The sequence below is a fragment of the Erpetoichthys calabaricus genome, chromosome 12 (assembly GCF_900747795.2).
Source record: "Erpetoichthys calabaricus chromosome 12, fErpCal1.3, whole genome shotgun sequence".
Lineage (NCBI taxonomy): Eukaryota > Metazoa > Chordata > Cladistia > Polypteriformes > Polypteridae > Erpetoichthys > Erpetoichthys calabaricus.
In genome coordinates this window covers 992,934-1,005,396 of record NC_041405.2, presented here as the reverse complement: position 1 = coordinate 1,005,396, position 12,463 = coordinate 992,934, and the positions used below count along the sequence as shown (strand labels likewise).

The following is a 12,463-nucleotide window of genomic DNA, read 5'->3' as shown; positions in this document are numbered from 1 at the left end:
TGCTGTTCCTCTCCTTTTTTGTGCAATGTGGTGCCCCTGTGCCCACTTTCTGTCCCATCTTCTCTTCTGAAGACTGTGCCCATCACAGAGCTCAAGGGTGTCCCTCCTTTCATGTGCACTTTGGCGCCCCCTACTGTTCTTTATCCAGCCCATCTCTGCTTCTGAGGTCTCTGCTGCTCTGCTCTTGGCCACCATAACACTCTGGTGCCCCCTGTTGACTACCCTTTGTTTAAAGTTGTATTTATTTATTTATTTATTTAGTTTCAGAATAGAGTGTGGGGGAGGGGTGAAGGTGTTCAGACAGACAGACACACACGCGCACACACACACACCACGCGCACACACACATTTAAACATTGCATCTTAATTCTTCTCAGGATATGTCGTAAATCCCACAGATCTCAGCAAGATTTCCGTTTCCAGTTTCGAAAGAGGAACCGCAGGCAGCAGAATTCCCATCAGCCATTGCGGGCCAGTCTTAATCTCAGCGTCCGACTCCCGTGAGGTGGACGTGCTGCGGCTCCAAGGTAAAGGCAGGACACCCCTCAGTGTGACCCCCTGGACTGCCCCCTCGCTACTGGTGTTCCTTTGGGCGCAGGGGCTACGCTGAAAGAGGGGAGAGGCACAGAGAGCATTGACCGCACATTTCTGGGTGAGGTGGCGCCGAATGACCAGTGGCAGTGGCGGCCGCTCGCTTACCTGACACGGGATTGTTCACATAGTCAACCTCGTCGTCTTCACTGTCGGCCCTCTCGAGGGTCTGCTGGCTGTGACTGAGCCCACTGACTTTGGCCTTCACATTCACGTAGTCTCCAATGTCTGCGGAGGAGGAATCTGCGGACAGACAAACAGACACAGAGTGACACCGGGCGGTCACCACCTGACCATCGCAGCGGGTGGGGGGGAGGGGGCGAGTGCAGGCCACCGTTGGCTGGCGGACACCTACCGCCCCTGCCGCTCACGTTGTTCTCGTTCAGGTTCACGTAGTCTTCCTCCCCGACTGTAAGAGAGGAACACAGGATGAACATCGGGTGCATGGACGCGGGACGGGGCGCCACTAAAGTGGACGAGGGGGCTCACCTGAGCTGCAGGACGAGCGGGCGGGAGTGTGGCTCAGAGGGTCAGGTGTGTTGGACTGTGGGGGGTCTGGCAGGACTTCACTATAGGAAGAGGGAGAGAAGGAGTGACAACATCAGGACGGGAATGAAGAGAAGTGACCTGCAGAGGTGACACGTAGACCCACACACTCACATGTATCCCTCTCCGGGTATCTCAGCTTCATTATTCACATAGTCATCAATGTCCAAGACTGCTATAAAAAATAAAATTTAAAACAATGAACCTGGCCAGGTGACATGGAGGTGCAGGGCGTTCAGAACAATTTTAAATCTTATGAAAAAGTCAGCAAGGGTGGGAAACACCTGGACAGGTGAGCAGATCGGCCTGAACACACCTGTTAGACCAAAATGAGCCGGGGCATTGGGGTGGTCACACTGTGCCAGTAACACGAGTCTAAAGCCCACCGTAACAGAGAGACAGGGGTGTCAACCGAAATGCACCTGTACAGGTGGGCCTGAGGGCAGTTTAGGTGAAGAGGTCAGTCTGGAGACGACTCTCACCTGACCCCCAACACGGGACTTACCATTATTTTCATAGCTGGGCACATTATCTGTGAAGAGAGGTGAGACACAGAGGTTAATGGGGACATCGGCCAGACTGGACTGGACTTTGGGGTGAACAGGGGGCCACAATCACTCACCTATGATCTCCGTGTTTACCAAGGATATGCGACTTCGGGTCTGTGGGAGTGCCGACCTGAAAGGGAACAACAGGATAAGGAGTTTGGGGAACAGCAACGTGTCATCGACTTCTCATGGAGAGGAGCCCCCCCAGAGTGTGACCATCAGTCTGTCCAGAGGGTCCGTCCCCTTAGACTTAGACTTGGTCTGCTTCTAGAAAGCCTGGCACCCACCGCCTCAGAGTCTGGTCACGTGATCTCACTGGACACGTACCCTGAATTGTCTACTCTTAGACCTCAGCTTGTCACTGTCTGAGACACGAGTCTTCCACCATCTCACTGAGTGCCCATGCCATCCAACTGAGGCCCCCAAGGTCCATCACCTCCATGTCTGACCTCCTTATTTCCCACAAGGGCCTTTTCCACTCCTATATTCCCACAGTTCCACTGACACTCATTCGATCTTTGTCACTCCCAACATGTCCTTCATCTCAGACCTTGAAGTTACAGGACAGGACTCAGACTTGGACCTTGTCAGTTTTAGAAGCCCTCGGGCTCCATCACCTGTCCGTCAACTCTATGAGACTTGTGTCCTCCATCATTACCACATGTAACAATGTCAGATCATGGAGGGTCCTTCACTTGTCCACTCCTAGAAGGCCACTAATCCATCAGTCCTCATTTAAACTCATCTACACGTTTACACTCTTGTCCATCATCACCTCAAAAGAAGAAGGTGTTGACACTGCTTGACTTCCATGTCTGTGCTCAGCTCTGGTCACGTTACATTTCTCAAGTCCCATCAATGATGTCCCCTTCCATCAGTGAGCATGTCATCTAGCGGAGGTCCACGGGTCCGTCACCTCTCTCAGCCCAGCAGGTCCTCATCTGAGACTAAGTCCTTCCCCACCCTTTGAAGGCCTCAGCTTCTTCAGCAACAGTTTGTTCTTGTCAGCTTCATAGTGAGACCTTCACCTTCACAGGGACCGTCAGCATCTTCACCTAACGCTCTTTGAAGGCCACAGTGCCATCCCCCTCTTCGAGACTCATGTTTTCCATCACTTCAGTGAGTGACGCCGTCAGCTCCACGTCCAATCCGCCTTGTCTCACACTTGGGCATTGTCCACTGTTAGAGGCCTACACTTGATTTATCTTCATTTGATCTCATCCTTGTTCTTCATCACCTCAAACAGGTGGCCTTGTCAGCTGAGGAAGGCACCTCAGCTCTATCACTTCCGAGTCTGACCTTTTCACCTCCCGCTTGGACTTCTGTCCATTACTAGAAGTTCACGGCTAGTTTGGCCCTCTTTGATCTCCTCTGTGGTGTTTGTCTCTTGTCCACCATCAGTCCAAAGTTGTGATCTCACATGACAGGACACAGATCTGAACCTTGCTCATTCCTAGGAGGGTCTCACCTCTTTCATCTTGTCAGCTCTTTGACACTTTTCCCTATCACCCTTTCGGCTCTCAGACATGCTAAAGGTCTCACGCTCCCAATTGGCTCCTCACCTCAAACGGTGACCTTATCAGCCCCTGGACACCATTGTCTCAAAGCACCCCACTGTTCTCTTTGGTCTCCTGTCACTTGTCCCTAACTTTGTCATCTGTTTATCAGCTGCTATCAAGTCTCAGTTTGTCCATTTGAAGGTCCTTTCACCCTAATGCTTGCAATCATTGGACCCCCATATCATTTTAACTAGTTGGCAGCTCTAGACCCCTGGAGACGAGGAGGTGGCCATCAAAGTTACTCACGGAAGGGTCAGGAATGGTGACATCTGAGGAGGCTGAGATGAGTTCATAACAGAGTTGGGGTCTGCAAGAGAATGTGGAGAAGGAGATGAGAGTCAGGCGGTCATGGTGGCCACATAAGACGTAAAGCGAAGAGCAGGCAGACCCAGTAGAGGACAGACAGAGTGGAGGAAGTCAAAGACGGAAACTTACAAGGGTGCCGGCCGAGGATGGTGAAGCCTTGGCCTTCAAAACTGGGTCTGTGGGCAAATGGACAGACAGACGGACAGTTAGTTTGAGGGTGGACGTTCATCATTCTGAGAAGGAACTGGAAGAAGTGGGCGACTCACTTGGGTTCGTAGTCGTCGACCTCCGGGATCCTCACTGAAAGAGAGAGACGGTCAGATGGACTGACACGATGCAAGGAGTCTTAAATACAGATAGATAGATAGATAGATAGATAGATAGATAGATAGATAGATAGATAGATAGATAGATAGATAGATAGATAGATAGATAGATAGATAGATAGATAGACAGGCAGACTGACAGACACCTGGAGTTCTTCTACTCCAATGACCGTCCCATCACATGATCACATGCAGTGAGACAGAAGTGCATCAGACAGGCAGATGGACAGATGGACAGACACTGCCCTGTCCCACTGTCACCATGCACAGCCTCAGACAGACAGACTGACTGACCTCTCGGGTGCCTCCGGCAGAAGATGCACAAAGCTGTGGTCAGCAAGCCTGGCAGCAGGAGTGCCGCTCCCCACATGAAGGCTCCTGAGCCTGACAGGTCCATGGCGGTGGGCAGCAGGTCACTCTCTCGGCTTGTCTTGTCTTCTGGACGGGACAGAACAGCACAGGCAAGTCAGAAAAGACAAAGAGCAGGAATGCAGCGCTGTGGTTTACCACCGTGTGGTCAGCGAAAGCGCAAGTGTGGAACTGACCGACCACTTATCAGCTCAGCAGCTCGCCCACTTGTCACCCTGCGGTTTCCTCCTGTCACTCGCCTCAGGCCACCAGCTGTTGAAGCCCCCCGGTGGTCCTGCTCTGACACCGACTGACGGCCGTCTGGGTGCTCTCACCTTGGCTGACTTCTCGCTCGTTCGCTCGCTCAGCTCGGCTCGCTGCTGAAGCTCTGCCATTGTGCACCTCCAGCGTGTGACTCATCGGCTCTGTGGTTTGCAGCAGCTGCAGAGCATGGCAGAGGGCGGTGCGTGGGTGCAAGAGAGCGGAGTGAGTGCATTAAATGGGGGGCCCCCCACCCAAACCCTGCAAAAGAACCCCCAACGGCCAGACTCCCTAATATTCTGCTCACCTGAGTGCTTTGCTGCAGTTTGTTTTGCCTTGCATGGCTGTGTGTAGGTGGGCACATACTCAATTAATGGATTTTAATGGGACTGTCCTGTTGTCCTATGCCAACACCTGCAGTTACAAACCTGAATTTGAGTTTGACTTTATGGTGGCATCTCCAGCCATGGGAAGGGACTGAACAGCCATTTCTGTATTCTTAGGTCTTAAACTACAGCCCCCCATCACCCCTGCTGCTTGACTAACTGTCCACTTCTCACCCTCCTGTGTCACTTCCTCTGATGTCTCACCATCGCCCCCTGCTGTAGCTCTTCTGCAGTCTTTTTATTTTACATCCCTCCAGCTCCCCCTAGTGATGCTGCTCTACAGTAATGAGTAATGTTTCCGAAGTAGGACTAGATTTATTTGTTATAACTCACTAGCTCCCCCTAGGGATCTGTGTGTGCACCGCTGCCCCTTTACAGTCCTCTGCCTCACACATGTCTCACTGGTGCCACCTGCTGGTCTTTTTGTGTAGTACTTGTTTCTTAAACTGCCAACTGACGCTCTCCCTTACCACCATCCTTGTATTTTCCAGGATTCTAATGCCCAAAGTCGTATTTTACATTGAAACAGCTCCCCCTAGTGATGACCTGGATTATAACTCAGTAACACTTCCTACTCTGTACTGATTATTTGGCATCCCTCGCTAGCTCCCCCTAGTGATGCCCCAGTGTCCTTTTACAGCCCACTCTCACTTCGTTTTGTCTCCCAGCTCTCCATCTCTCTTGCAGACTTTGTTCTTGTTTAGGTCTCACTGACGCCCCCTGCTGTTGCTCTTGTGTAGCACCTTGATATTACATCCCTTCAGCTCCCTCTAGTGGTGATCTGGTGTACTGCTACCTAATTAACACCTGAGCAATGCTGGCTATATGGGACTGATTGCTTATTATTTCTCAGTGGCTCCCCCAAGTGATCCCTGTGGGCACTGCTGCTCCTTTACATGCCCACTATCTCTGTTTCTCCATCAGGGGTGCCAGCTGCTGTTTTTCTTGTATAGTTATTTTTTTTTCCAATTGCACCAGAATCCCCCCAAATAAACCTCGTATTTGCCCCCATTCTTTGCAGTTCTCTAATGCCCCAAGATTTTGCTCTTCTGTAACATTGAAATAGCTCCCCCTAGTGATTACCGTCTTTACAGCTCAATAGCCCTTCCTACTTGGGGTTGATTATTTCATTACTTATTCACCAACAGGCCCCCCAAGTGTCCTTTCACAGCCCCCCCAAGTGTCCTCATTTCCTTTTGTGTCCTTTATTCCTGTTCTCCTTTATGTCTCACTGCTGCCACCTGCTGGTCCCCATGTGTAATTCTTCTTTGTTTTATTTCACCAGCCCCCCCCCCCCATCACTGAGTCCCTTGTGTCCTCTGCAGCTCATGAGGGTCTCCTACTGTTGGTGTCATGTATTCCCTCTGCTCCCCCTAGTGGTGACGTGGCTCACTTACACTTCCCATGCAGGGCTGCCTATCAGTGATAGCCCACCAGCTCCCTCCCTCCCTCCCTCTAGTGATCTCTTTCACAGCCCACTCTCGCGTCTCTTTGTTTCTCCATCTTCCTACTTCTCTGGCTGGCCCTGTTCTCCTTTATGTCTCCCCACCTCTTGGTCTTCTTCTTATGTAGTAATTCTATTGTACAGGCCCCCCAGGCCCCCACTGACTCCCTTGATGACTGCTGTCCTTCTCTCTTCTCTCTTTCTTTGACATCTCAGCAGCTCCCCCTACTGATGACCGGCTGCACTGCTGACGTTTACAGCGCACTAATGCTTTCTAATTTGCACCAATTACTCTCGCTAGCTCCCCCTGCTGAGCACCCCGAGTAGTGCTGTCCTTTTAGATTCCTTGATTTCATTTCATTGATTCCATGATTCCTTTTGTTGCCCACAATTCCCTGTTCTGAGTCCTCCGCTGGCCCTGCTCTCATTCTGATGCCTCCTGCTGGTCCTCTCGTGTGCCCATCGCCATCTTCATTACAGCTCATTAATGCTGCACTGCCTGACCCCCCCCCCCCCCCCCCCCGCTGATCCCCCCGGGTACTGCTCTATTTTGCAGCTCTCTGAGGCCACCTGCTCTTCATTTGCACCCCCCCCCAGTAATGGCCTCCACTTTGCACTGATTGTACGCCCCACCAGCCCCCCACTCATAACCCTGTGCTCACCTATTACAGCTCCTTTAAGCCCCCTGTGGCTCCCCCTTCTGACTCCCCTGTCCTGTCATTTTACACTCACTAAGCACCCCATTTGTGTTAACTGCGTATCTGACTGGCGCCCCCTACTGGTCACCCTGTGCTCTCCTATTATAGACCACTAAAGCCCCCTCTACATTGATTGTTATGTCTCACCAGCTCCCCCTTGTGTTCTCCTTATCCAGCTCCTCTATTCTGATTGTACCCCCCCCCCCCCCATCATTTTACAGCTCACAAAAGCCCCCCCTCTTCACTGGTTACATATTGTATTTCACTGGCGCCCCCCGCTGACTCCTCTGTGCAGTGCGTTTATTGCTCAGTAAAGCCCCCATTTGTCCTAACTGTAAATATGACTGGTGCTCCATACTGGCCCCCCAGTATCGCTAAAGCTCCACAATCTGAGACTGAATGGATGTCTCTGTAGCCCCCCCTGAATGTTGATCTCTGCAGCTCACTAGCACCCCCTTTTGGAGTCCCAGATGCTCCTCTCCTCTTCCTCCTCTTCCTCACACCAATCCTGTTTCACTTTTACATTTCATTTCTATTAAAAGTCTTCTATTGGAATTTGATGCAAAATATGAAGACATAAATAAATAAATAAATAAACAAACAAATAAATAAATTGATTGATTAATTAATTAATTTGATTGCTTGCTTGATTGATTAATTAATTAATAATGTCAACAAACTGGAATTCAATACAATTTGTTAAAAGCAGCAATCGAGTCATCTGATTGGACGAGAAACCAAGAACCAAAGCTGGCCAGAGCACCCCCTGGGTCTCAGGAGGAATGACAGCAAGCCCACCCACCTCTTCAGTGTAAGGTGGTCTCCTCCTGCGTAGTCCTCGCCTCTTCAGTCACGCCGGCCTTTCTCATGCTGTAAAGAGAACCGTGAACAGGGGATCAAGAGGGGCTTCTGGTGTCACAGTGACAGTCAGAGAGTAAAGACGTGTGGCCTTTGAGGAGAGCAGTGATGGTGACATCTGGACAAGTGTCAGTTCTTAGGGCGAGCATTAGGGGGCACTAGTGAGGCAACATGAAGGACGAGCAGCCGTGGCTGGGAAGTGGAAAATGCAGTCAGCGCAAAGTGGGAGGTGCTAAAGGAGGGCGGGGCTGCAGGGTGGGAGATGAACAGAATAACACGGCCTTACCACACCCCCCCCCGCCCACCACACTCTCCATGCTGCCCCCCCCTACTGACCCCTGAAGCGATGCTTTCGTTTAATGCTCTGATAACCCTAACCCTAACCCTAACCCTAACCGCCTGCTGTTATTGTACCAACTTTCATAAACATTCTGGAGTCCCCCTCTTGATCCCCCCATTTACGCTACAGAATGACCTGATGTACTGTAGCTTCATACTTCACTGGCCTCTCTTATCGACCCCCATGAACTAATCACTGTCTCCTCTTGTCTTTTACACCCCACCGGCTCTTCTCCTGATCCCCCCGTTGTTGCTGCCCCTCCTGCTCTTTTTGAATTCCATTATCAGAAGCACCTCTTGCTGACTCCCCCTGAGCACAACTTCCAGCCAGCAGCCCCCCGTGGCCCCCTGTGATTGGCTGCTTTGTCTCTTCCATCACAGCAGCGTCTCCTTCAGAGCTCATCGAAGCTCACAGGCTCCCCCTGCTGGTGTTCTGTGGAACTGCCACTCCTCTAATCTCAGACCCGAGGCGCCCAAGCAAGTGGCACATCAGCGCTCAGTGGCACCACAACAAATAAGAAGGCATTAAAATGTTACAAGTCCTCGTTAATGACCAGGAAACACAAAGCAGCTCACCTGACGCCCTCCTCGCGACTCTGAGTAGTCAGACGAGCGGCCAGGCCTGGTGGTCTTTATGCGTGCCCACCTCTGCCCGGCTCTTCATTGTGTGTCAGTGGTGACCCCTGCTTTGTGTTATCTTCCATCAGTGCCCAAGCACTCACTGGTTCCCATTACCTCTACAGCAGCAGCCCACCACACCACAGCCCACCTCACTTTACACTTTGTCTTGTAACCACACACTGACCTCCATTTCTTCTTGCTCTGGCGGTGAAGGCTTTGCATTACCTCTCACTAGTGCCCCCCATTGTGTGCCACCATACATCAGAACCTCTTCCTAGCCCACCCCCCAATGCCCCCATTCCCTACGGCACACTACATCATTTCTCACTGGTGATGCCTAATGCCCCTCTGTATGCCACCTCAGTCTACAGACCCCCATTCCTCTGTCGCATACTATTTTACGTTACCTCTCACTAGCGCCCCCCACTGCCCGGATACACAATGCTTTTCATTTCCTCCCACTGGCGCCCCCTTTGGCTTCACATACAGCACTCTGCTCTACCTCTGACTTGAGCCCCCCATTCCCTGCCCCTCATTGGTGACCCCTGCCACTCCCCAAGTGACAAGCAGAGGAGGTAAACCAGGAAAGTTAATTGAAGAGTAAAGTCTTTAAATCAGATTTGAGAATCGAGGCGGGCGAACGCCAGAGTACCAAAGTTGAGGTGCCATGGCACTGAAGGACTGGAAAGCCAGCAAGTCGAGAGGGCATGGAGGGGAGTAAGAGACGAAGAGCCCACTGAGCTTATGGGGCATTTTGAACTTGTCACCAGCTGAACTGTCACCGAAGAGGCTGAAAGAGAATAGCGGTGATGAGCGCAGAACGCTACACAGAGGTGAGACCACCCGCCGCAGACCTCTGAACAAACTGCAGCCTTTGTGGAGACTCGGCGGGAAGGCCAGTGAGGGGCAGCAGGAGGAGGGCAGAGAAAGATGAGCGACGTGACGTGACACAGCCCTGGGGACAAAGTGACATGAGGCTCCATATCAAGTCACGGCTCAAATCGGACACCAAGATGTCCGACAAGAGGAGCAGGACTGACAAGCCCACCATCAGCTCTAGCAAGGATTAAAGGAAATCAGCAAAGTTTGGGGGCCGACCAGTAAAACGTCAGGTTTCACATCTGAAGGCCAATCCACTGCGAGGGGAGAGCCCCCTGCGGCCCCTCTGCACACCGCTCTACATTACCCCTCACTAGCGCCCCCTTTTGTCTGACCACAGAGCACTCTGGTGTACCCCTGAATAGCCCCCCTTGTTCCTGGGCAGCACACGACTCTTCACCACTAGTGCCCCCTCTTGCCCTGGCATACAGTGCTTTGCTGTTCCTTGCTCACTAGCGCCCCCTCTTGCTTTGCTGTGTGATGCAGGACTCTGCTGTATCTCTGACTACCACCCCCCCCCCCCCAATGCCATTACCTCTCACTGGTGCCCCCCGCTCCCTGCTGTACACCTCTTTGCATGACCTCTGCCTGAAGCCCCCCTTCCCCGGCCCGACAGTACTCTTCAATATGTCTCATTAGGACCCCCCTGTCCTTATCATACACCTCTGTCTAGAGCCCACCGCTGTACATTACCTCAGTTTTGGGCCGCAGACCGCCCTTCTGTCCCTCTAATTGCCCCCCCCCACTCCCCCATTCCTTGATGTATTTTACTTTCCATGACCTCCGTCCAGAGCCCCCCCGGCGTATCCCTCTCTTCATTACCTCTGACTAGTCTCCCCCCCAGTTTCCCTTTCCTAAACTTCATTACTTCTCACTAGCGCCCCCTCATGCCATGGTATCCAATGCTTTGCATTTCCTTGCTTTAGTGCCCCCCCCTTTGCCTCGCCATGTACCCCTTTCCATTACCCCCTGTTTCCTGGTGCCCACTACTCTCCGGTGCCACTGACTCGCCCCCTCTTGTTCCTCTTCACTATCTCACTGGTGCCCCCCATTCCCTGCTGCACTCCGCTTTATATTACCTTTGTTTAGACCCCCACTACCTCTCACTGGTGCCCCCTTTTGTCTCGCCATACCCCATTGTACCTCTGATTAGCCCCCCCACCTCCTGCCCCAAACTCCCCCCCGTTCCTTGCCATTATCATGGTCTAGAGACCCCCCCTTTCCCATAGTTCCCCCCCCCCCCCCCGTTGCCCTGCCCTGAACTCTTCCTTATTATTTCTCACTAGCGCCCCCTATCACCCCCCCACCCACGTTGTGGTCTCTCTGACTCAGCTCAGGTTCTCACAGGGCGTCTTCGCGGAAGCCGACAACGTGTGGGATTGCCAGGGGGGTGCCAGGCTGACTGCGTGGGACCCCTCCCATGTGATGCCACCATTCCCCCCCCCCCCATGCTATGACTTGCTTTGACGGCCCAAGTGACCCTGCACTCGATGACCCCAGGCTGATGCGCTGCGAGGGTGTGCCGCTCCCTGCCCGTGTGTGGTGGCCTTGTTTTCTGCGTTTTCTCTCAATCAGCACATGGAGCGGATGTTGGGGTCAACGTCTGAGTCCCTTACTGGCACCCCGAGGACCGAGTGGCTCCTCCTTAAATGCTTGTTGTTGATCTCAATAGCTTTGTGCCATGCCCATTGCCCCCCACTTGGTCTTTGCTACCCAAATGAATCACAATGCCACTCTGGCCGCCATCATTAGGAGCCCACTTAGGGGGCCAGTTTCTCGATGTTCGGGTGAACCTCCTTTTGTTCTTCACTCAGCTGTGATGGGCACAGAAGGTCTTGCCAATGTTGATTGGCATAGCTGAGATGCTTTGGGTGGCATCACCTGAAATGATACGCAGACAATCGCAAACCTTGCCAGGCAGACAGGGAGAAGAAGCAGGGGGGCTGCCACCCCCAGCACTCCACAGGCCAGCCGCTCAGCTCACTAAGAGCGCTCTCTCTGAGAGACCACCAAAGTATGAAGGACGAGTCCCTCATTTCCAGAAGTTTCTCTACTCGTCACACGATAGCCGGTGACCCCAATGGCCAGGTGCCAGCTGTGGGATGGTGGTACCAAATCCCCTCCAAGGAAGATTCTCAAAGGTGTCTCATCTGTCCAAACACCACTAACCGGACCCCAGTGCCCACGCAATGTGCGGCACCACCGCTAAAAGCCAAAAACGCACTGCCTGGGTGACACTGATCTCCCCCCCACGGTGTCGGACGTGGCGCCAGGGGGCCACAAACAGCTGAACGCGCCAGGGCAGGAGACGAAAACGAGGAACTCACCGTTTGGGCTGGCCTGTCCGTCCCGAGAGAAGTGAGCAGCAACTCGCAGAGCAACCCTGTGCCAATCCAGCTCCCCGGCGCCCTCGCGCTCGCTCGCTCGTACAGGATACGAGGGGCAGGAAGGAAGTTAACGGTTTTTCTGGTTGTCAGAGAAAAAAAAAAAGTAAAGAGCAAGCCACAGAAGACATCAAAGACGAGCTGCAGCGCCAGCCGAAATCGAGAGAGAAGATGGCACCACACCTCGGGAGCCGTGAGAAACGACAAAACAAAAAGAGGGAAAGGGGAGCACAACACGCTTGGCATCACCAGGGCTAAAGCCACATGGCCAGTGAACCCCAGGCTGGCAAATCTCCAGTGGCATCGCCTCGCTGTGTTGATGGCTTCATGAAAGCTTTTCAGTGTCATTTCCAGTACGCCAGTTACTCA

At 52.7% G+C, this 12,463-nt stretch overlaps 1 protein-coding gene across 3 annotated transcripts; it reads right to left on the bottom strand.

Annotated features, from left to right (window-relative positions):
• Positions 1-224: 224 nt before the first annotated feature.
• Positions 225-12,257, bottom strand: LOC114661628 (uncharacterized). Of its 3 annotated transcripts, none has more exons than XM_028814766.2 (13): positions 12,038-12,257; positions 7,816-7,883; positions 4,171-4,314; positions 3,817-3,850; positions 3,680-3,726; positions 3,491-3,551; positions 1,760-1,815; positions 1,643-1,669; positions 1,252-1,312; positions 1,081-1,160; positions 947-1,000; positions 700-834; positions 225-606 (listed from the first exon to the last, which is right to left on the bottom strand). In XM_028814766.2, exons 3-13 carry the CDS (start codon positions 4,271-4,273, stop codon positions 602-604), a joined length of 663 nt encoding a protein of 220 aa, XP_028670599.2. In that variant the 5' UTR covers positions 4,274-4,314; positions 7,816-7,883; positions 12,038-12,257; the 3' UTR covers positions 225-601. The 3 variants fall into 3 exon arrangements, with proteins under 3 accessions (XP_028670599.2, XP_028670600.2, XP_028670601.2); XM_028814767.2 differs by having other exon boundaries at positions 4,171-4,311; XM_028814768.2 differs by lacking the exon at positions 1,643-1,669.
• Positions 12,258-12,463: the final 206 nt, after the last annotated feature.